Source organism: Cebus imitator, unplaced genomic scaffold (assembly GCF_001604975.1).
Source record: "Cebus imitator isolate Cc_AM_T3 unplaced genomic scaffold, Cebus_imitator-1.0 Scaffold50, whole genome shotgun sequence".
Taxonomy (NCBI): domain Eukaryota; kingdom Metazoa; phylum Chordata; class Mammalia; order Primates; family Cebidae; genus Cebus; species Cebus imitator.
The window spans coordinates 6,258,142-6,282,196 of NW_016107365.1; the positions used below are offsets into that span (position 1 = coordinate 6,258,142).

The following is a 24,055-nucleotide window of genomic DNA, read 5'->3' on the forward strand; positions in this document are numbered from 1 at the left end:
AAAAAAAAAAAAAAAAAAAAAAAAAAAAAAAAAAAAAAAAAAAAAAAACACTGTATCCATAGAAGCAATCCATTTTCTTTCGTGTTGGGCTTTTTTAGATCGAAAGTGGACCAGGTACAGGACATAGTTACTGGTAACCCTACAGTCATCAAGATGGTCGTCAGCTTCAACAGAGGTGCCCGAGGACAGAACACCCTGCGCCAACTCCTGGCTCCAGTGGTCAAAGAGATCATCGACGACAAGTCGCTGATTATCAACACAAGCCCTGTAGAGGTCTACAAGGCTTGGGTGAACCAACTAGAAACACAGACTGGAGAGGCCAGGTAACAAAGTCAGGAAGGTGTTGGTCTTCAGTTATGTTTTATGATCATTTTTACATGTGTATTTATTTATACCATTAAACTTCGTTGGACAAACCGTACAAAGTCAGTTGTCAATCCAAAATGTTACCTCCCTTTAACATATCCATGCAAATCACATTCTCAGACTCTTGGTCATCTTGATACTAAATGGTATTTTCAAATTTCAGAGCCAGGTGATCCGCAATGCCACAACTTTCATAATTCTCTCCCTTGTTTATTTTCTTTGTATGTTTCTAAACCTAGACCTAGAGATGGTGCACACTCTCTCTTTACCTGATAATACGTACTTTTTTTACAGTTACCAAGCAAGTAACTTTAACGCGTAAGGTTTAACAATCCAGGTAGGATTGGCTTACTCTGAGTGGTTGTTTGTAGATTTAAGCAATCCTAGTTTCTTGTTTCCTGTACAAGGATGTCTGTGAAATAAAGTGTACACAGAGAATTATGTAATTATGTGGGTGGTTGTCACATTCCTGTGTGTAATAACAAAAAGTCAGGAAAAGTCAAAATATTTAGCTTTGAGGGATTTGTTAAGTAAATGCTTGTATAGCACATAATGAAATAAGTATTTGGAATGGTGGTATACATACACATTTGTTGGCACAGAAAAAAATGTTCAGGGTATATTTTCCAGTTGGAGTTCGGTACAGTAACCCATTTTTCTGGGAAAAGAATGCTCATGTACATACACACACACAAGACCTGTATAGAATGTCTATATACACAAATTGCATTATACCCATCAATATTGTGAGACCCATAGACATACATGCACAAAGGAGACTTGGACAGTTATGCACTAAGGTGTGAAAATTGGTTGTCTGCTTTGGTATTGCTTTAGATTATATGTGATTTTATTTTTCTATAATGAACATTTTCTTTCTTTCTTTTTTTTTTTTTTGGAGATGGAGTCTCACTCTGCCGCCTAGGCTGGAGTGCAATGGCGCTATCTCGGCACACTGCAATCTTCACCTCCCACGTTCTAGCAATTCTGCTGTCCCGCCCTCCCAAGTAGCTGGGACTACAGGCGCAAGCCACCATGCCCAGCTAATTTTTTGTATTTTAGTAGAGACGGGGTTTCATAGTGTTGCTCAGGGTGGTCTCAAACTCCTGAGCTCAGGCAAACCACCCACCTCGGCCTCCCAAAGTGCTAAGATTACAGGCATGAGCCACTGTGCCTGGCAGAACATTTGCTTTTTATAATTAAAAGAAATTTAGCTGAGTCTAAATTACCTGGGTCTGCCTATGATTTTGCCAGAAGAGCCCAGAGGGACGGCCTCAAGTCCTTCCTGCTCCAAGTTGCAGAAGGTCCCTCTGTGAGGGTAGAGCCTCCCCTCACTTAATAAACATTTTGTTACTGGAGTCAGCAGGCAAAGTCCAATTCACTATACAAAGCTTTACATAGAACAAACTTGGCAGGAAAATTCATGCTTATACTTAAGCTTCCAGCTAATTTAAAGCCTTTGTGTTTTCAGCAAGTTGCCTTATGATGTGACCACAGAACAAGCTCTAACATACCCAGAAGTGAAAAATAAACTGGAGGCTTCCATTGAGAACCTGAGAAGGGTCACCGACAAAGTCCTGAATTCTATCATTTCTTCCCTTGATCTACTGCCGTAAGTTGTACTTGTAGTGAGTTTAACATTCTTTCCTGGAAGTTATTGGAATATGATGTAACAATAAGCCCCTGTAGTGAAGACAGGAGTTTTCCCTTATACGATGTTTACTATTTTAAAAGATGGCCTACATTTACCTTATAAATTCCTAACTGGTTCTCTAAAGAAGGGGCAGTAGTTCAGTAGCAAACACAGCTCAGTTATTATCATCAGTGGAAGTCCTGTGATTCCATTACCATCTCATCTTATGTTTAATTTTTAGAAAAACTGCTCAGCTGAAGTTGACTGGAACAATTGCTGTGTGTTTTTTCCTCACTCAGCCTTTTTTCCATTATTTTCTTTTGTCATCTGTTTTATATGTAGTTATGGATTGAGGTATATAGCCAAAGTACTGAAGAATTCGATCCATGAGAAATTCCCCGATGCAACAGAAGATGAGCTATTAAAGGTAGATTTTCAAGGGTAATCTCACCATAGCTTCTCCTGGGGGTATGAATCAAAATCACCAACATATAACTTTGTAAGATGATTCCCCATGTATGATTATTTGTAATAAGCTGCAGGTCTTCTGTTTCTAATGACTCTCAAGATAATTGATTAAGCTGAGATTAATTTGGAGATCCTAAATGTTATTGAAATTCTGCGTATTAGAGCATTTTGGGGGCAGTGAGCATTTTTCATCAAAAACAACTTTGTAAATTATGCTATTAAATATGTGTGATTATATTCATTGCCTTTACTTAACTCCTGATTAGGATTAGATCAGAAAATGATCTGCTTTCTCTTGAGAAATGTAGAATATGTATCTTTTTTTAAAAAAAAACCCTAAAATTCTTGAGTTTTCTCTCTTAAAAATGGTCTTGCACTTCTGCATCACTCCAGATTGTTGGAAACCTCCTGTACTACCGGTACATGAATCCAGCCATTGTAGCTCCAGATGGCTTTGATATCATCGACATGACAGCTGGAGGTCAGATAAATTCCGACCAAAGGAGAAACTTAGGATCGGTGGCCAAGGTTCTTCAGCACGCAGCCTCCAACAAGCTGTTTGAAGGAGAAAATGAGCATCTCTCATCTATGAACAATTATTTATCAGAGACGTATCAGGAATTCAGGTGAGAGGGGCCATTCATTTTAGAGAAACATGCAAGAATGGTAGGCAAGAATAATATGTGTTCTGTGCCCAGAGCTAAGGTGGAGCATGGAGGACAGGAACCCCAGATGGTTACATGCATTTCTTCTACCAGCCACTGGGGGAAAGACAGAGGGAAGTACAGGCAAGATTGCCTCTGTCTGGCAATCCTGTCCCGCCCCCACTGCAGCACTCCTGCTACACAGTCTTTTCCATATTATTTCTGCTGCTCACAAAAAGGAATACTTGTTCTTCCTTGTATGCTACAGGCATCTAGTACTTAGAATTTAAAAATCAAGGAAGGCCGAGGTGGGTGGATCACAAGGTCAGGAGTTCAAAACCAGCCTGGCCAAGATGGTGAAACCCTGTCTCTACTAAAAATACAAAGATTAGCAGGCTGTGGTGGCAGGTGCCTGTAATCCCAGCTACTCAGGAGGCTGGAGTAGATAATTGCTTGAACCCATGAGGCAGAGGTTGCAGTGAGCTAAGATTGTGCCACTGCACTCCAGCCTGGACAGCAGAGTGAGACTCTGTCTCAATTTAAAAAAAAAAAAAAAATCAGAATATCAGATTTCTGCTTTTCTCGACCTAAGAAGAGAGGAATCATTTTTACAAAGTTTTCCTATGAGGAAGAATTTCCCTTATTTACATCAAATACCTTTGACCTTTGTAATCAACACAGGTTGGAACTGCTCGGGTCTATTTATACACAGGCTTTTTCAACCAAAGACTGAGAAAATACGGTATTCATGGGATGTAAAACCCACATATACAGACAGATGACTTTTCACATACATGGGTTCCACAAAGCCAATTTTGAACTTGAGTATGTACACATTTGGTGTATATGTATATGTAAAATTTCCTGGAACCAATCCCCCAAACATACCAAGGAATAACTGTAGTAGGAAATGGAATACTCGATTTTGAAGGGTTGGGAAAACCCAGATTTTATGTTTGTTGGTGATTGCGTATATGAATATGTTCTGTTCTATGCCCAAGCCTTTCTTCATGACACATGTAAGAAGATTTAATTGTATTGATTTTGTGTTTCCAAATTATGTCACTAATCATTCACAAGAAAGGCATGAGTCGGGTACTCAGATTCACTTCTCCTGAAGCTCTGAGGAAACACGTCATGTTTGTTCTGATGTCTGCCATTTAATCAACAGGCCATAGAAGTAATACATAAATTTGGCCTTTTAATCCTCACTTGGAAACTAATTTCCCATTCCTCAGTTTCCCTCTGGGTGAGTGACTTATCTGAAAACAAAGGTAGTTCATGATTATTCATTTCTATTTAGAATTCCTGGCCTTTTGTGAGAAAATTACCCCAAATCCTCTTACTACAGAAAGTTTTGATTTTTCAAGCTGCTAATTTTTCATTCTTCTCATTGACTAAAAAAGTAATACCCAGGCTGGGCAACATAGGGAGATCTCATCTCTACAAAAATTTTTAAAAATTATCTGGGCATGGTGGCACATACCTGTAGTCCCAGCTACTTAGAAAGCTGAGGCAGGAGGATCACTTGAGCCCGGGAGATCGAGGCTGCAGTGAGCCGTGTTTGTGCCACTGTACTCCAGCCTAGGTGACAGGGTGAGACCCAGACACACACACACACACACACACACACACACACACACACACACACACAGAGTAACATCCGTTTCCTACATTTCTCATGAATTTTTAACTGCTGTTATTATCACTTATGTTCCCAGCTATTCTCTAAGAAGAAACAAGACCGAAGAGGTGAGCCTCTTCCAAATTAGTCCTTTTTTCCACTCATATTTATCCTTTGTGTTTCTCAGAAATCTATAAAAAATTATAACCGAAGCAGCATAGGAAACCCGATTGTCACATGGGAACACGCTCCCCACAACAGGGCTGCCTGCTGTTTAACCACCCCAGTCTCTGGCTGGGAAAGCAGAGGTACATAGGACTCGGGTCCCGAGACACCAAGGATGATTTCAGGCATATAAAAAACATTTACAACTTTATAGAATAAAATATATAGTCTACCTGCACAAGGATTGTTTAGGCAAAAAATACATGGACTACTAAATTGTGATCACAGCATGTCTCACTTTTCTTGATCTCTGCCAAAACTTGCTATAGTTTAAAATAGACTTTTTAGGGCTTGAGTACTGAGAGATGTTATGTATTTGGGTGTCTAGCCTTAAGTCTTTCCAAAAGCCAGCAGATATTTGCAGCAACGAAGAAGCATAGACTTGATCTCATTTTTGTCAGACTGCTAACAGAAGCTCTAAAGCGTGATGAGGGTGATATAGGCCCGGGAGCTTGTGCCGTTTATAGCAGCAAATTTGATTAATTGCTTTTTCGATTGTATTCATCACACAGATTTGATTCTGAGATCAAGAATTATCATGTTTGAGTTTTTAAGTTTCAGGGGCCGTTTTTAAAATAACATTTTTAAGATGACCTGCCCATAGTTTGATATCACTAAGTCACAAACAGGGCCTGAGGCCCTTACCACTCTCTCCAATCCTGTTTGAGGAGCTGGGTCCAATATCCAGAAACATGGATGCCGCTCCAACAGACAGAAGCCAGCCTGAAAGAAGCTGTGACACATCCTCTCAAGGTTTGAGATGGGAACAAAGTCCATGTCATCATTCAAAATTTCCTAGCTATTTTGATGATACTGTTTAATGTACAAATTTGAGTGTATCTTAAGACTTTTTCCCCCTTTTTTAGGAAATATTTCAAAGAAGCATGTAATGTCCCTGAGCCAGAAGAGAAGTTTAATATGGACAAATACACAGACCTGGTGACAGTCAGCAAACCAGTCATTTATATTTCAATTGAAGAAATCATCAGCACACACTCAGTAAGTGGGAGTGGGGAAGCGTCTTAGCAATGGACCCAGGGTTTAGATGTCTGTTATCTAGAAAGTGCGTAATCTCTACAGGACTTATGGTACATATGTGCTAATAATTATATTCTTTACCCTAAAAATCCCTCAATTATTTATTTCTTGACTCTTATACATTAATAAAATTCCTTTTCCGAAACAAGAAAATTCTATTTTTACATGATACATTTATTCCCTTACTTCTCCCCAAAGTAGAAAGTGTACTTTCGGCATAATCCATTTACAAAGCCAGATTGTGACCAGGACGGTGGCTTATGCCAGTAATCCCAACACTTTGGGAGACTGAGGCAGGAGGATCACTTCGGCCCACAAGTTTGAGACTAGCCCAGGCAACATAGGGAAACACCCATCTCTACTAAATTTTTTTTTTTTAATTAGCCGGGTTTGGTATTATGTCCCTATAGTCACAGCTATTCAACAGGCTGAGATGGGAGGATCACTTGAGCTCAGGAGTTAGAGGCTGCACTGAGCTATGATTGTACTATTGTACTCCAGCCTCGGCAATGGAGCGAGATTGTGCCTCAAAAAAATAAATACATAGTAAAAATGAAGCCAGATTGTAAATATGCTGTTTAAGCTCTGGGCAGGGACAGGCCACGGTGTTCTCCCGTCCACCAAAGCCATGCTATCTAGACCCACACCCTGTCTCTTCCCTCTTCCAGGAACCCTCTCAGCTTTTCCAGTAATTTTCTGAAGGAAATGAGAATATTATTTTTATTCTAATGTTGTAACATAGAGAGGTAGTAAACAGGCTACGGAAAGAAAACAAGAAACTACCACCCAATAGTAGCCTCCTGCAAATAATCACTTTCCTTGTTCTGGAAACCCCCATTTCTTGGAAGCAGGCAGTTTTCCACATCATGTGCTGTGTTATGACATCTACATCCGGTTTGCATGCAGACCTCGCTGCTGTGTATTAAGTATCTTTGGGGCGCAGGGCACTGTGCTCAGTGGCATGCGGAAGGAATTGGGAGGATTTAGATGGTTTTGCAATCGTTAGAAGTTAAAAAAAAAAAAAAAAAGCTAAGCATTGCATTGAAGGGCTTGTGGTGTTTTGTTTTTAACATCAATTGGAACGTATTTCCTGAAAAGTCTTGGTTTTTTAAAGGTAACTTTTTCAAGAATAGTTTCAGACTTCATAAATTAAAGCAAGGTCCTGGGGACATGTTAGCAATCACCCTGGACCTCCCAAATTAGAATCTGCATTCTAACAAAATCCCAGGTGATTCAGATGCACATCCGAGTTCTAGATGCTTCAGTTAAGGATGCATCCGACTTTGGATTATACAGACGGCTAAGGGGAAAGCATAACAAATATACATTCTCAAAGGTTGTGCTCCAGCCCCCATCAAACCAGACATACTAACAATTAGCAGACTAGCGGCTTAAAATTTCAGTCTATGATTAAGCTCATCTAAGCAACTAAAGCTTGAATGCAGCTTTGAAGGAACGATTGAATCTACTATTGATTTTCTTCTTTAAGGGCTGGAACAGGGAACTTCCCTGACATTCACATCAAGCTCTCAATAAGTACTGACGGCATGAATAGGCTATCCTTCTTTTCTCTGTATATAAACACCCTAGATTATAAGGAAAACCGTCCAGCAATCTAGCAATGCGTTACTTACAAAACAGTTATCTACTGGACAAACAGACTCGTTTATATTTGAGCAATGACCCACTTATCTATTTTTATGGTACATTATTCATCTCTAAAAAATGTATACATCTTTGCTGCACATTTGCTGAATGCAATATCCATATGCAAGAAAAAAAATGGTGGGGAGGACTTTTTGAGAGTGAGAGATTTTTTCCCAAGGGTAGCAGAGAGAAAATGTCACTCTGTTAATTTAGAAGTCTGTAAGGAGAAATAGTCTGTTCTTTTGTTAACAATAATTGAAAACAGAATTAAATCCTGGGAAAGACAGCTTGTGACCGATTTGGAATTCCTTCCTGTGTTAGGTTGGAAGCAGATGTAACGTGGGGAAATTGTGTAATTTCATAGGAAGACTGCTGTTTACTGTCTGCCTTCTGTGTGGAGGCGTCTGTGTGTAGACACAAGCACAGCAGTAGCAGGACTTGTCAAGCCTGTGGCCATGTGCTTGCCTTTTTCTCTAAGGAAGATGTAAGAACTTCAAAATAAGCTCTTCAGGAGATTTTGTCAGAATGAAGCATAGGAGCTGGCCACCTAAACCATCGTTTCCAAAGACAACAGCCAAATCAATTGCCCTGTCTCATCAGAGAACAAGAACATAAATTTATCCATCTTGCAATTTTGTTCTTGTCTCTTAATTTTTCCTCCAAAATATGTACCATCTTTCCAGATTTTGTCCGATCTTTGTATCACCTCTATTATTTATTTAATGTCTTTCTACGAATCAACTCACCTTTTTAAGAACAACACGTAATTTTTTTGCTTTGAAATAAAGTACCTCTATAATAGTGAAAAACTAGCATGCTTTGCCATACACAGAAACTTGAGAGGAAAATAAGTGTAATGAAAACAAAATAGTTGGATACAGTCACTTCCTAGCCTTGAAGTTATGCATCTGAGATGTGTTCTCTCTCTGTTAACAACCCAATTAGCATGTGTCAGGGAAATGCTAAGAAAAATTTAGCATTAAACAGATACTCTGTCCTTCACTGATCTTAAAGATTAAAAGAGAACAGAAAAAGCAGTAATCAAAACTCTGCAATGCTGGCATAAAGATAGACATAAAGACCAATGGGGTAGAATTCAGGGTCTAGAAAGTAGCCATCAAATTTATGGTCAATTCATTTTGACAAGGGACTAAGACAGTTCATTGGGAAAACAGCATCTCCACATGGTGCTGGGACATCTTTACATGCCATAAAATGCAGTTGGGCTCCTTCCTTCCACTCTGTACATAAAGTGAACTCAAAATGGATCATTGACATAAATGTAAGAGCTAAAACTATAAAACTCTTTGAAATAAGATATAGGAGTAAATCTTGTGACCTTGAATTAGGCAGGAGTTTCTTAGATATGACACGAAACACACAATCAGCAAAGGAACGAAATAAAATAGACTTCATCAAAATTGAAAACTTTTGAGCTATTAAACATTAATATCAAGAAATTGAGGCTAGGCATGGTGACTCATGCTTGTAATCCTAGTACTTTGGGAGGCCAAGGCGGGAGGGTTGCTTGAGACCAGGAGTTCGAGACCAGCCTGGGCAACATAGCCCCATCTCTACAAAAAAGGGCAAAAAGCTGGGTGTACTGGTGCATGCCTGTAGTCCTAACTACTCAAGAGGCTGAGACAGGAGGATCCTTTAAACCCAGGAGTTCAAGGCTGCAGTGAGCCATGATCATGCCATTGTACCCTAGCCTGGGTAACAGGGTGAGACCTTGTCTCATTAAAAAAGAAAAGAAAAAAAACAAAATCGGCCAGGCACAGTGGCTCACACCTGTAATCCCAGCACTTTGGAAGGCTGAGGCAGGTGGATCACTTGAGGCCAGGAGTTCAAGATCAGCCTGGCCAACATGGATCAAACTTGTGTCTACTAAAAAATAAAAAAATTAGCTAGGTGTAGTGGCGCATTCCTGTAATCCCAGCTACTCTAGAGGCTGAGGCACGAGAATGGCTTGAGCCTGGGAGGTGGAGGTTGCAGTGAACCACTCCAGCCTGGGCAACAGAGCGAGAATTTGTCTCCAAAAAAGAAAAAAAAATGAGAAGACAGCAAAGAGAATGAAAGAAAATAGTTATAAATAATGTATCTGATTGGGGACTTGTATCTAGAATACATAAAGAAATCCTACAACTCAATGGTAGAAACCATCCAATTTAAAAATTGGACAATTACACATCAAAGGACACAATCAACTGAGTGAAAAGATAACCTGTGGAATGGGAGAAAATATTTGCAAATCATATGTCTGGTAAAGGGTTAACACCTAGAATATATAAAGCATTCCTACAAATCAACAGCAAAACAACCCAATTATAACATGAACAAAGGACTTGAAGGGATGTTTTTTCAGAGAAGTATACAGATGGTCAACATCACTAATAATTAGAGAAATCAAAATTGAAACTGCAGTGAGATGCCACTCCCACCCATTAGGATGATTAATATCAAAAACAAAAAAACCCAAAGAACAGAAAATAAGTGTTGAGAAGGATGTGAGGAAAATGTAATCCTTGCACCCCGTTGGTGGGAATGTCAAATGGTGCAGCTGCTGTGGAAACAGTATGGGGGTTACTCAAAAATTTAAACATAGAGGCTGGAATATGGTGGCATGATCAATTTAAAAATATTAAACATATAATTACCTCATAATCTAACAGTGCCACTTCTGGGTGTATACCCACAAAAAATTGAAAGCAGAGTCAGAGTTTTTTGTTTACTCATGTTCGTAGCAGCATTATTCACAACAGCCAAGTGTCTATCACCAGATGAATGGATAAAATGTGCTATAGTCATACAATGCAATATTATTCAGCTTTAAAAAGAAGGAAATTCTGATACATGTTACGACGTGGAGGAATCTTGAGGACATTATGCTAATTGAAATGAGCCAGTCATAAAAAGATAAATACTGTGTTATGCTAAGTGAAATAAGCCAGTCACGAAAAGACAAATACCACTTATATAAGGTACCTAGAGTAGTCAAATTCATACAGAGTATGTTCGTGGTTTCCAGGGGATAGAAGGAAGAGATAATGGAGAGTGACTGCCAATGGATACACAGTTTCTTTCAGGGTAGTGAAACCACTCTACAGTCAGAGAGTGGTAATGGCTGCACAACTCTGTGAATACACTAAAAGCCATTGTACCATGCATTTTCAGTGAGTGGATATGATGTATGTGAATTCTATTTCGGAAAGCTGTTGAGAAAAAAACATTGAAAATGGAAAAGGAACTAGCTTTATCATTATGATGCAGAGTTTTATAAAATAGTTGCTCAAAACAACAAATTATATCTCTTGTCTCCAGGATTGCTAGTTTCATACTTTGGAAATGTTGTTTCAATCCAATTAGAAGTGCAAACAAAAACAGATGTGTTGCTGTTCATGTATAAGGTCGTAATAATTAAACTGACTCCATTAAAATTTGTTTAAATTAAGCTTTTTTTTTTTTTTTGTCTTTTTGTTTTTTTCTTTTTGTGGAGAACAGGGTCTTGCTATATTGCCCAGGCAGGTCTCAAACTCCTGGGCTCAAACTATCCTCCTGCCTCTGCCTCCCTGAGAGCTGGGATTACAGGCGTGAGCCACAGTGCCTGGTCAAATTTGTTTAAATTTAAAAAACAAACAAACAAAAACACAGATGTGTTGTCCTTCATGGTTCCCCCCCGGCTGCCAAGTGCTGCTACTCCTCAGGAGTTTCCTTTAAGACCTGGCAAGACCCCAGCAGATGTTACTCAACTTTGGGCCTTCTTAGGATCAGGAAAGGGGAAACCACTCAAGACATCTAGTCTCTTACGTCCTTACCCATGAGAGATCTTCAATGCAAGAGATTGAAACAGCTAAAATAGTGATTAAGAAGAAGGTAACTGTAGTGTTTGTTACTGAATAATTTATCTGCATAGAGATGTAAATGCCCTTCCAGTTTGCTACCAAGGTTAGCTGAAAGACCTGCCTCATTCTGGACTCTTCACCTGGCCAGTTTTGACTTTTTCTATAGAGGTATAGTGAAGCATAAAAATCAGGTGGTAGAAGGCTGCCCCTTGGCAGACCTTGCTGAAAAAGGGTTTATGTACATGTTTCTTGCTACAGTTTCTTGAAGTAGAGTAGGTGCTTCCCTCTGAGATACAATAAAAACTGTATCTATGTCTCTAATTGTTATAAATGTCATACTTGTATTTAAGATTTAAATGGTATCAGGAGGAAATTATGAAAAATTTGACATAAATATGGTACAGTTGAGAATTTACTCTTATCTTTGTGTGTGTTTGTTGCTTTATACATAAAGCTCCTGTTGGAACACCAGGATGCAATTACCCCTGAAAAAAATGACTTACTAAGTGAATTGCTGGGGTCTCTGGGAGAGGTGCCAACCGTGGAATCTTTTCTTGGTAAGAGCTTGTTCCTTCTACTTATCACTTGGTTTTTGTTTAATTGGGTTGGTTGGTTGGTTGATTTTCCTATGCTAGATAAAACAATTTCTTTTGGAATTTAATGCTTAAACATAAATAACAACTACACTTGCCCCTTCCTACAGTAAGAGTTCTGTAACTGATAGCATCTGAGATTGTAAAATAATTCAATATTCTTGAAGGTAAGCTCCAGATATGTGAAAAAGAAATTGTCAACCTGTATTATACAGAAAGAAAGCATCATTAAAGAACCAAATTTATTAGAAAATGAGAAATACTTTTATTAAGTTATACCTTTTAGTAATTTGTTTGTATTTGAAATATATGTCCCATGTCATTTTAATTTTTCAATAAAATATTTTAAAAAGCCCCTTTAGCTGTAGTAGAATGTGGGTTTTATGAAGATCATGATCTCCCATTTAATTACTGAGCTTTTCCCACAGAACCTTTGTCTTACATTGTTGGTGTCGTCATCACAACGAGTAAATTGGAAAAAATAACGCAACTTTTTTTTTTCCCTACAGGGGAAGGAGCAGTTGACCCCAATGACCCTAACAAGGCAAATACACTAAGTCAGCTCTCAAAGACCGAGATTTCTCTTGTCTTGACAAGCAAATATGACATAGAGGACGGTGAGGCTATAGATAGCCGAAGCCTCATGATAAAGTAAGTTTGGGGGTTAAACGGCACATGTCTCCAAATACACATCTTAAACCATGCAAATTCAAAGAAGGCTAAATCCAAACTAATTTATTTACAAGTATGTGAACATTTCAATATATTATGTATATCCACCAAACATCTAACCAAAGGATAATAGACTCTTTAGGAAGGAATTAAATGTTATAATAGTTTACAACACCTTCCTTGGGTTTTAGTTTTCCATGCAATAATTTGATTGCTTTCCTTTGAGAAGTGGTTAACTCAGCTTATGCAAGCTCTTTGGTAAATGAAGGGAAATATATGTTACAAAGTGGCCAGTTGATAAGTGAAGAAGTTCAGTTAAACAACATTAATTTCCAGTATAAAATTAATAATGTAAAAAGGCTTACCTGTGATAAGACATTATAATAGCATCTGGTTTACTGGCCTTCCTTCCTATTAAACTGAGCCTGGATATGTTTATCAGCTTTGACTTTATTTGTACCCTATTTCCTGCCACCAAAGATTTCAAGTGAAGTATTCACACTTCAATAATACTATCTTTTCTCCATCAAAGCACCAATGGTATTCCACACAGAGTAGGAAAGAGAATGAGATTCGTGATACAACACCATAAATCAAAAACACACGCTGAAAGCAATGCAGTTTTCAATTTATACAAACTCGAGAATGCATATCGGTACATTAGAACAGTTATATATTGGGGTGAGACGCAGACTGGAAGTGGAAAAATGAGGACAAAAGGGAACAAGTACGCGTCGAAACAGTACTTCACATATTACTTCCAAGCTACCTGTCCTGAGTTCAGAGGTTGTTTTTATTTGTGGCAAGAGCTTTCTCTCCTGCCATGGATGTGCTAAAGCGTGCTTGAAGTGTGAATGAAGATGGCATTCATCGCCACTTGATTTTTTTTTTAAGATTCAATCATGTATGAAAACAACAGGAAGAGGTTCTTCAGTGTGCTGTATTGATATATTCTTCTGTTAGGCTTGTTGATTTTGTCCTTAGATCATCTGAGCCTCCATTTGATCGTGCAGCAAATGCTTAATTACCTACTCTGTGTTCATGCACTGGGCTTGAGGCTGGGGATACAGCAGTAAACAAGCCGGTCACAGCCCCTGCCCTACAGGGGTGGAAAGCACAGCTCAACAGTAGGACAGCAACCAAGCTGCAAACTAGGACTCACCCTTAGCCTCACAAGAGTTGAGTTTGACTACAGGTTACCAAGGCAGATCAAACTTTCAGGGAGACGGTTCAGGGCAGGGCAAGAGAGAAGAGGGGGGAAAGTCTACTCCCTGGGTTCCTCTGAACAAGTGCCAGTTATAAAGATCACTGAAATACAGATTGTGTGGCTTTGTCATGTAAATGAAATTAGGCCAAGTATCCAATGATCTCATAAGCTTTGTCCTTTAAAAGTCATGTGAAAAAAATTTTTTCTTAATTAGTTTTGTCTGCTATTTGAACATTATTTTCTTTGCCATCAACTCAAATGTCTGCATGATGCCTGGGAATCACAATTTGGGTAGTTCAAAATTCAAATAATCTGAATATCATGTATATGTATACTTATTCCTAAACACCAGTTTCCATGATACCACAAATTCTAGGAAATCACATTTTAAAGATAAAACCATCAAAGTCAGGCATATCTCGACGCAATGTGTCTTAGCCTGGGAAACCTGGGACATTGTCCTGTCTGCCTTACCCATTAACCAGCCTCTGCCCTTGTGGGGCTCTCTCCCAGTACCCAGAGTTGAAAACAAACACCTGCTACTTTAATCACCACACTATGTAGAGCCAGCAGAGGGTTTATTTTTTATTGTGGTAAAATACACGTAAAACTTACCATTTTAAAGTGTACGTGCATTTAGTACATTCGCAGTGTGCAACCATCACTGTTGTCTAGTTCCAGAACATTTTTTTTTTTTTTTTTGAGACGGAGTTTCGCTCTTGTTACCCAGGCTGGAGTGCAATGGCGCGATCTCGGCTCACCACAACCTCCGCCTCCTGGGTTCAGGCAATTCTCCTGCCTCAGCCTCCTGAGTAGCTGGGATTACAGGCACGCACCACCATGCCCAGCAAATTTTTTGTATTTTTAGTAGAGACGGGGTTTCACCATGTTGACCAGGATGGTCTCGATCTCTTGACCTCATGATCCACCCGCCTCGGCCTCCCAATAGTTCCAGGACATTTTTATCAGACGTGAACCCTGTCCCCGTTAAGTAGTCACTCCCCATTTCCCGCTGCTACCCAGCCCCCAGCAACTATTAGTCTACACTCCTGTCTCTTTGAACTTTTGCCTATCTTAGATATTTCATATAAATTGAATCATAATTTGTGATCTTTTGTGTCTGGCTTCTTTTACTTGGTATAAGGTTCAAGGTTCATCCCTGTTGTAGCATCTGTCTGTACTTCGTTTCTTTTTATAGCTGAATATAATATTCCATTCTCTGGATATATGACATTTTGTTTATTCACTCATTAGCTGGTCCTTTGGGCTGTTTCCACCTTTTGGCTATTGTAAATAGTGCTGCTGTGTAAATTTGTATACAAGCTTTTTTGTTTGTTTTGTTGTTTTTTGTTTTGTTTTGTTTTTGAGACGGAGCTTCGCTCTTGTTGCCCAGGATGGAGTGCAATGGCTTGATCTCGGCTCACCGCAACCTCCGCCTCTTGGGTTCAAGACCTTCTCCTGTCTCAGCCTCTCGAGTAACTGGGATTACAGGCGTGCGCCACCACACTCGGCTAATTTTGTATTTTTAGTAGAGATGGGGTTTCTCCATGTTGGTCAGTCTGGTTTCAAACTCCCAACCTCAGGTGATCTGCCCATCTCGGCCTCCCAAAGTGCTGGGATTACAGGCATGAGCCACCGCGCCAGGCCACAAGGTTTTGTTTGAACACCTGTTTTCAGTTCTTTTGGGCATATACCTGGGAGGAGAATTGCTGAGTCATATGGTAATTCGGTGTTTTTGAGGAACTGTCAAACTGTTTTCCACAGTGGCTGTACCATTTTACACTCCCCCAGCAAGGTATGAGATTACCAATTTTCCCACATTCTTGCCAACATTTTTTTCTATTTATATATGTATGTATGTACACATGAATGAATGAATGACAGGGTCTCACTCTGTCACCCAGGCTGGAGTGCAGTGGTGCAGTCATAGCTCACTGCAGCCTTGATCTCCCAGGCTCAAGGGATCCTCTCACCTTAACCTCCCCAGTAACTGGGACTACAGGAACCCGCCACCAGACCTGACTATTTATTTTAAATAGAGATGAGGTCTCAACAGGTCACCCAAGCTGGTCTCAAACTCCTGAGCTCAAGTGACCTTCCTGTCTTAGTCACCCAAAGTGCTGGGATTACAGGCGTGAGCCACTGTGCCCAGAACCTGCCCGACTTTTTTTTTTTTTAGTAATAGCCATCCTAGTGGGTATGAAGTCATATCTCACTGTGGTTCTGGTTTGTACTTTTCCAATGACCAGTGACATTGCAGATCCTTCCATGTTTGTCACCCACTTGTCTATGTATGTATTTGTTTTTTTGAGAAATGTCTATTTAAATCCTTTGCCCATTTTAAAATTAGGTTGTTTGTGGTTTTGTTCCTCGGTTTAAAGAGTCATTTATATACTCTGGACACTGAACCCTTATCAAATATATGATTTGTAAATATTTTTGCCCCTTTGTGGGTTGTCTTTTTACCTTCTTGATAATGTCCTTTTCTGCAACAATTTTTGTTATTTTGATGAAGTCCGATTTATCTGTTCTTGTTGTCACTTGTGAGATTTACTCCAGTGTTTTCTTCCAAGGGTCTGTAGTTTTAGCTTTTACAGTTAGAGCTATTAACCCTTTTTAATTCTTGTGTGTGATGTGAGACAGGTGTCCACCTTCATTCTTTTGCATATGGATGTCCAGTTGTCCTAGAACCATTTGTTGAAGAGACTATTCTTTCTCCATGGAATAGTCTAGGCACCCTTGTCAAAAACCAATTGCCCCATGTGTATGGCTTTATTCTGGATTTTCAATTCCACTTCATTCACTTACATCTGTCATTGTGCTAGTGCCATACTGTATTGATCACTGTAGCTTTGTAGTGAGTTTTGAAATAGGGAAGTCCTCCAACTTCTTTCTTCTTTTTCAAGATTGTTTTGGTCTTGCAGTTGAATGGGTCTCTTGCAGTTACATGTGAATTTTAGGATCAACTTTTCTATGTATGTAAAAAAGGCTTAATGCCAGTGTTTTAATAGAGGACCTAAGTCTTCTATGCTCAAAGGCCTTCTTCTGGGCATACTGTGAGATCTTACTGTTGGCCAACTACTTTACTAAGCAGTTCAGTCATCCATGTAGGTTAACAATTTGAAATCAGAACTGACTAGTTAGCCATCCCTGAAAGTGAAATTTGGGTTTTGCCCAAAAGATTCAATAGATTTAGCTCTATGATTTTAGACAAGCCCTACTTCTAAATATATTTCCTTTAAAGTACATATTTGAAAAATCTTGATACTAACAGGTAATTACAAAGTACAGCATTGACAGGAAACTTGAAAACTGAAGAGTCTTCTTTGAGGCAAGGAAACTAAAGTCTAAAAGTACCAGTATCAGTCCTTGGCCTATTAGGAAACAGGCTGACAGCAGGAGGGGAGCAGGTGAAGCTCATCTGTATTTACAGCTGCTCTCCATCGTTGGCATTAACACCTGAGCTCCGCCTCCTTTCAGATCAGTGGCAGCATTAGATTCTCACAGGAGTGCGAACCCTATTGTGAACTGCACATGCAAGGGTTCTAGGTTGCACACTCCTTATGAGAATCTAATGCCTGATGATCTGTCGCTGTCTCCCATCACCCTCAGATCAGACTGTCTAGTTGTAGGAAAACAAGCTCAGGGCTCCCACTTATTCTGTATTATAGTGAGTTATATAATTATTTCATTATATATTACAATGCAATAATAATAGAAATAAAGTACACAATCTATGTAATGCACCTGAATCATCCTCCCGAGACCATCTCCCACCCCTGGTCCATGGAAAAATTGACTTCCACAAAACCAGTCCCTGGTGCCAAAAAGGCTGGGGACCACTCTTTTAAAATATTGATTAGAACCCTCTGCTGAGAATGATTCTTTTCCAAGCTAATAAACCAAATTTGTACCTCAAGCATAAGATATAGTTCTTGAGATTCATTAGAGAACCAAATCTAACTAAAATCAGACAGACAGTGACTTTTATAAGATATGAAGTGGACAGGAAATGCAGAGCAATTGGGACAAAAATACCTAGCCTTTCTCTATCAAAAAACTATTCTGCTTTTTTGTTAAACAGATTGTATTCTTAACTTTCAGAAATGCCCTTATGTTGAATTACAGTGTCACTAGCTTTCCAGTCATAAGTAACTCATCTTCATTGGGTCCCCCACAGTAGCAGAATTTGAGGCATTGTTAATCATTATGCTTATAAATTTAATTCCGTGCTAGTCTCATAATTCTTACTCATTAGATGAGAATGAAGATGATAATAGCAAACACCTATGTAGTGCTTACCATGGACCAGGGACAGTTTTTATATACTCTGTGTGTGTGTGTGTGTGTGTGTGTGTGTGCATACACAATACCAAATGCAAAGTGCTCCAAAATTCTAAACCTTTTGAGAACTGACAGTGCTCAAAGGAAATGCTCGTTGGAGTGTTTTGAATTTTCGGATTTAGGAAGCTGAACCAGTAAGTATATAATACAAATATTCCAAAATCTGAAAAGATCCAAAATCTGAAACACTTTTGGGCCCAAACATTTTGAAAAAGGGACACACATCTGTAAAGAGAGAAAGAGAATAATGTGTGCATATATATATTAAAATAAATTTATATAAAATATATATGTAATATTCTCAGCAACCCCAAAAGAGTGGAGGTTATTATCAATATTTTACAGATGAGGAAACTAGGCACAGAACAGATATAAACCTCTTCCTGGGTAATGCAGTTACTAAGTGGAGCAGAGATTCAAACCCAAATGATTTTAAACTCCAGGGCCTACACTCTTGATCATAAAGATTTACAATGTGTCAAGGGCAAGGTCATTGTTCTTTGCATTCTTAAGAATCCTAGAATAAATAATGAGATTATAGCCAAGCAGGTACTGAGTAACGGAGGCTGGAGCATCTTTCCAGGCCAAAGAGGAGGGACAAAGGGCACATATTAGAGTCAGAAGAAATATTTATTTCTCTTTCCCTTGTGTATGTTTATGGAATAGAGAACATCAGTTTGGGCTATTGCTGTTTTTCTAATACTACCAAGCACAGGGATAGTCAAAAAAAAAAAAAAGAAAAGAAAAGAAAACAAGCCTGGTCAAGGAGTCCCGAAGCCTAGTCGAGGAGCCTTAGGATGAAATAGGGTTATAGCCTCAATCTATTGCTTATTAGCCACAGAACTCAGCAAGTTGCCTAGCCATCAGTTTTCTCCTCCATAACATAGAAGAGAAGGGAAAAGAAGGGCTATGATGATCACATGAAATTATGATTAATACCATATAAATTATTTAGAACTATGCAATTGTAAACCTTTCATTTTAACTTATGATTCAATTTAAAATATGTGATCCTTATGGCCTTTATTAAGCTTAGTTTCCCACAAAAGTATGTGCGTTTAAGTAGAAGCCAATATTTGTGGTTTTTAATCATACTTAGCTGCTTGAGTGCTTAAGTTGTCATCTCTTAAGAATTTCCTATCACATGATTAAGTTTAGGTATCCATGATCCCAGCTGAAAGATTTTCTTGCTTTTTGGTCCAAATTAGCAGGAGCACTAAATGGCTAAGGTGGTATTTGAGGTCTGGAGCTAATAATGTAAATTATGCTGTTAAAATTTTAAATATTGAAAATATTCCTTAGCTTCCACAAACACTAATTCCTTTTCAACCTTGGCCACACTATAAGTAGATGACAGAGGGGGAGCCTCAGGAATGCTGCTGGTAATAATAGATGCCATATGAATGGAGTGGCCAAACCCAAGGGGCCACACCAGCTTACAAGTGCCATATGGGCTCATTTATCTGCAGTGGGGTTTGAGCACAGCTATGATGAATAAAGTCCCTGGTGTATTTCTTCTTTTTTTTCCTTCATCCTTTTTCAAGATTAGATATCTCCTCATTCGGGAGGGCAAGACCTGTGGTTTGCATCAACCTACCTTACGTATTGTAGGAAGAGCCTTGGCGCCAATGCTCTAAGCAGTTGATTATGCTGGTCAGACCATATCCAGAATGTTGTATTTGGACTGGGGTGGGAAGGGGGATGCATATTAAGGTCATTGGCAACTGGAATGTGAGCAGGACTGTGAGCTCTCTGCAGATGCCATTGTGAGGAGCTTTAAGGGACTGAGGGGTTCCAGTTGGGAAAAGGAAAGATGGCAGAAGAGAGGATAGAAGGACACAGTCTTAACTCTTCTGTATAGGTTTTTGAGGGGCTGCTGATGGGGAAAGGGACTTGGACCTGTTTCTGCAGCTCTAGTCTCTTAGGTCTTAGTTGCCACATTTGTTCAATCAAGGATTGGATTGTTTTTCAAAGGTCTCCCTCCAGGCCACAGTCCTATGACTAATGAGGCACCATGACTAGGTGTCCCTGGAAGGCAGGCCTCTCAGAGTGAGGTCCTGTTTGTGAGTGGAATACGCCAATATTGTACTTCCCAAAAGAAATGTAATATGAGCTACATGTAATTTTAGGTTTTCTAGAGCCTCATTTTAAAAGAAATAGATGAAGTTAATTCTAGTAATATATTTTACTTAACCCAATATATCCCAAAATATTTCAATATGTAATAAATTTTAAAAATGGATGAGATATTGTACATTCTTTGTTTCATACAACATCCTCAAACTCCAGTGTGTGTCTCACACTCACAGCACATCTCAGTTTGTACTAGCCATGTCTCAAGTGCTTAAGTGCCACCTGTGGCCAGTGGCTGCCATCGTGGCCAGCACAGCTTTAATGGCCACGTGAGTGCTTACCCATGTGCCAGACCTCACAGAACGCTTTAGATCTTTTCATCCAATCCTTGCATCAGTCCTGAGACATTCCTGTTTTGTAAATGAAAAAAACCAAACCTACAGGGATTATATAACTTTCATAAATCCACACAGCTAATATGCAACAAGAGCCCAAGCCAAGACAGATTTGGCTTTAAATCTGTCCTTCCCCATTGTCCTTAAGCACTAGACGCACTCTAGTGGGAAGCAGGTGAGTTCCCTTTCATGGGACCAGATGGTTACTTATGTCTGAGGTAGAACTTTGGCAATGAATTCCACAGGCCTGGTAGGAAGTAGAAGCCCAAGAGAAGTAGGTGTACAAGCAGTTTGTCCTCCAGCAACTCCTGAGCAAATAAACATTCTTTGTCTTTTGTGGGCATGTTTTAATGACCAGTCATTTGGTTATCACACAGCTCCTCTAAAGAACCAGACGTTCCCTAGAATTGTATATTACAATCAGTTCTGAGAATATTATTTCAAATAAGAAAGTTACTATATTTACGTTTTTTAATCATCCAAAGCTTTTATTTTTAGCTCAGTGTTCCTGTTTACATTGATGATGATGGCTGGAGGAAGGAGGTGTGTAGGAAGGAAGGGATACATGGCTTTCTCGGCCAAGTCACCTTAGGAACTGGGCCATCCCCCACGTGGCTGTAATTAGTGCATTCCCAGACAGCCTGTAAATCCCCAGCAGCAAAGGGTCATGGGGCCAGAGGAAATGGTCCTCCAAAGGCTAGGGGGAAGGGAGGAAAGGAAGACACATTGTGATAATTCTTTTCCCACAGACTTCTGATAAATAGGAAAAGAAAAAAAATGATGTTTACAAATGGTTTATTGGATGTTATCCTATTTTCAAAAGTCATATATTTGTAATTAACTTGGAGGGTTTCCTCTATCATTTGGGGGTAGTTGCCCATATGCTTCAAAATGTGAAAATTTGGCCAGGCATGGTGGCTCACGCCTGTAATCCCAGCGCTTTGGGAGGCCGAGACGGGCGGATCAATTGAGGTTAGGAGTTTAAGACCAGCCTGGCCAACATGGTGAAACCCCATCTTTGCATGGTGAAAAATACAAAAATTAGCCTGGTGTGGTATGTGCCTATAATCCCAGCTACTCAGGAGGCTGAGGCAGGAGAATCGTTTGAACCCAGGAGTCAGAGGTTGCAGTGAGCCAAGTTTGCACCACTGCATTCCAGCCTGGGTAACAGAGAGAGACTCCATCTAAAAAAAAAAAATTGAAAATTTTATGTTATGTGAACACTTCCTGCTAGAGTTTAGGAAGAAAAATTAGTCATTCAGTGATAACATGCAATGACTTTGAGAGAACTAAAGTTAAATGCAGTAATGGGACTACAGTAAAAGTGAAACTTTAGACATTGATTAGACCAGTGTATGTGTAATTTAAAGTTCTGTTTGCATTTTTTTTTCTTTTCTATTTATTTATTTATGAGACGGAGTCTTACTCTGTCCCCCAGGCTGGAGTGCATGGCAAGATTTCAGCTTACTGCAACTTCTGCCTCCCAGGTTTAAGCAATTCTCACACCTCAGCCTCCTGAGCAGCTGGAATTACAGGCACGTGTCACCATGCCCAGCTAATTTTTGTATTCATAGTAGAGACGGGGTTTCACCATGTTGGACGGGCTGCTCTGGAACTCCTGACCTCAGGTGATCCACCTGCCTCAGCCTCCCAAAGTTCTGGGATTACAGGAGTGAGCCATCATACCTGGCCCGTTTTTTCTTTTTAGAAAGAAAGCCATTTTCAATAACACTGTTTCCACCTTATGTAAAAGTGAGCAAACTGGACCATTTAGCTTTTATGTTAAAACCTTTTTACATAAGTACATAACCTGGTCCCTCACTAGGAAGGGGTGGCCAATTGCCATAAAGAACACCTATGAAAAAACATATGGTTTTCATACTTTCAGAAGAATTTTCCAGCTCTTTACTGTTTACTGAGAAGCTCTTCTATTCTCTTCCACCTGAAGGTGAGGACCTAACCCTATTTGTAAGTTGCTCAGGCCCTTGAACAGCATCCTCCAAGCTGCTATGTCAGCTGACAGCCCAAGCCTCCACAGCCCACGATGGATTTTTGCTCCCACTGGTCTTCAGACTCTTTCATAACTTTCTGATAGCAGGAAAGGTAACAGTTGGTCTGGCTCCTAAAAACTTATGAGGTATGAAACTGGCTCAGAAGTCTAAGTCCTGTAGTAAAGGAGAATATTAGATATCATTCTTGCATTCTGCAATGGCAGGCCATATCAGCAGCACTTGTTCCTCCTGCCCACCAAAAAGTAGTCTCCGTCTAAAAAAGAAGGAAAAGGATTTAAAGAAGAAATCTGTGACACACTTGTGCCCATGATACTGACAGTATAATCCTGCAGCATCAAGCACATACAGCCCAGACTTTGATTATCAAGCATTCATAAACTTTCAGGAGCCTTACAGCAGACCTGCTGAATATCTGCAAAAATGTTTTATTGTAAGATACTGTCCTTGAAGCTTCAGTATTGTATGTGTTTGTGCTCTCTCTTAGGAGAAGCAGATTTTTGTGCCTAAGGACTACTGTCTGAAAGTCTGTCTCTTTCTCTGTTTTGTTAAGGACCAAAAAGCTGATAATTGATGTGATCCGGAACCAGCCTGGGAACACACTGGCAGAAATCTTAGAGACACCAGCAACTGCGCAACAGGTAATTTGTCTTTATGTGTAAAATAATTAAATAGACAAGAGTTGGTTTCCTTAATAAATCTTTATGCCAAATGTTTATTATCTCAGAGAAACTGTGTCTGACATGGTCCAGAAGTAAAGAATTTTATTCGTCACTGTCGTGGACTGAGTTCAGCCATATATAAACCTGTATAAAGTATCAATGGGAATGAAAAAGAAAATATGGCACCAAATTCATACCAAATATACTTTTGCCCTTAACTAGGAAGATAGTTTTGGGTTTTTCAAAGCCTGGAAATGTTCATCATAAACTTTATCACATAGTAGATGGGCAAATAAGTCCGTTGAGAGAGTTCTAGCTGACAGGATGTTGAAAAATACCTTTCACTTTTCTTTCTTTTTTTTTTTTTTTTTTTTTGGTTTTTTGGTGCTGTTACATAGGCATTTAGTTTATTCTCATCAGTATCACCGATATTCTCATGGTTCACATTTGCCAACGCTGTTCCTCTCCTTACAGTAGTTAAATGTGCCATCTCACTTGGGGGCCCAGGGAGGAGTGAGGGCTCAGCCCAGGGTCAGGAGGGCATTGGCACTTCACATGGACAAGGTGTGCAGCCTGTCCTGTGTGAAAGAGGTGTGGGTGAGTGGGCAGCCAG

The 24,055-nt window shown here is 39.5% G+C and overlaps 1 protein-coding gene across 2 annotated transcripts in view; it reads left to right on the forward strand.

Annotated features, from left to right (window-relative positions):
- IQGAP2 (IQ motif containing GTPase activating protein 2) overlaps positions 1-24,055 on the forward strand; it is a 306,128-nt gene that overhangs the window by 266,440 nt on the left and 15,633 nt on the right. For both annotated transcript variants that reach the window (XM_017527675.2, XM_037738181.1), the window contains exons 24-31: positions 99-323; positions 1,838-1,978; positions 2,342-2,426; positions 2,861-3,093; positions 5,827-5,959; positions 11,942-12,044; positions 12,590-12,731; positions 23,334-23,421. In XM_017527675.2, coding sequence (XP_017383164.1) covers positions 99-323; positions 1,838-1,978; positions 2,342-2,426; positions 2,861-3,093; positions 5,827-5,959; positions 11,942-12,044; positions 12,590-12,731; positions 23,334-23,421 — 1,150 coding nt within the window. The remainder of the gene's footprint in view (positions 1-98; positions 324-1,837; positions 1,979-2,341; positions 2,427-2,860; positions 3,094-5,826; positions 5,960-11,941; positions 12,045-12,589; positions 12,732-23,333; positions 23,422-24,055) is intronic.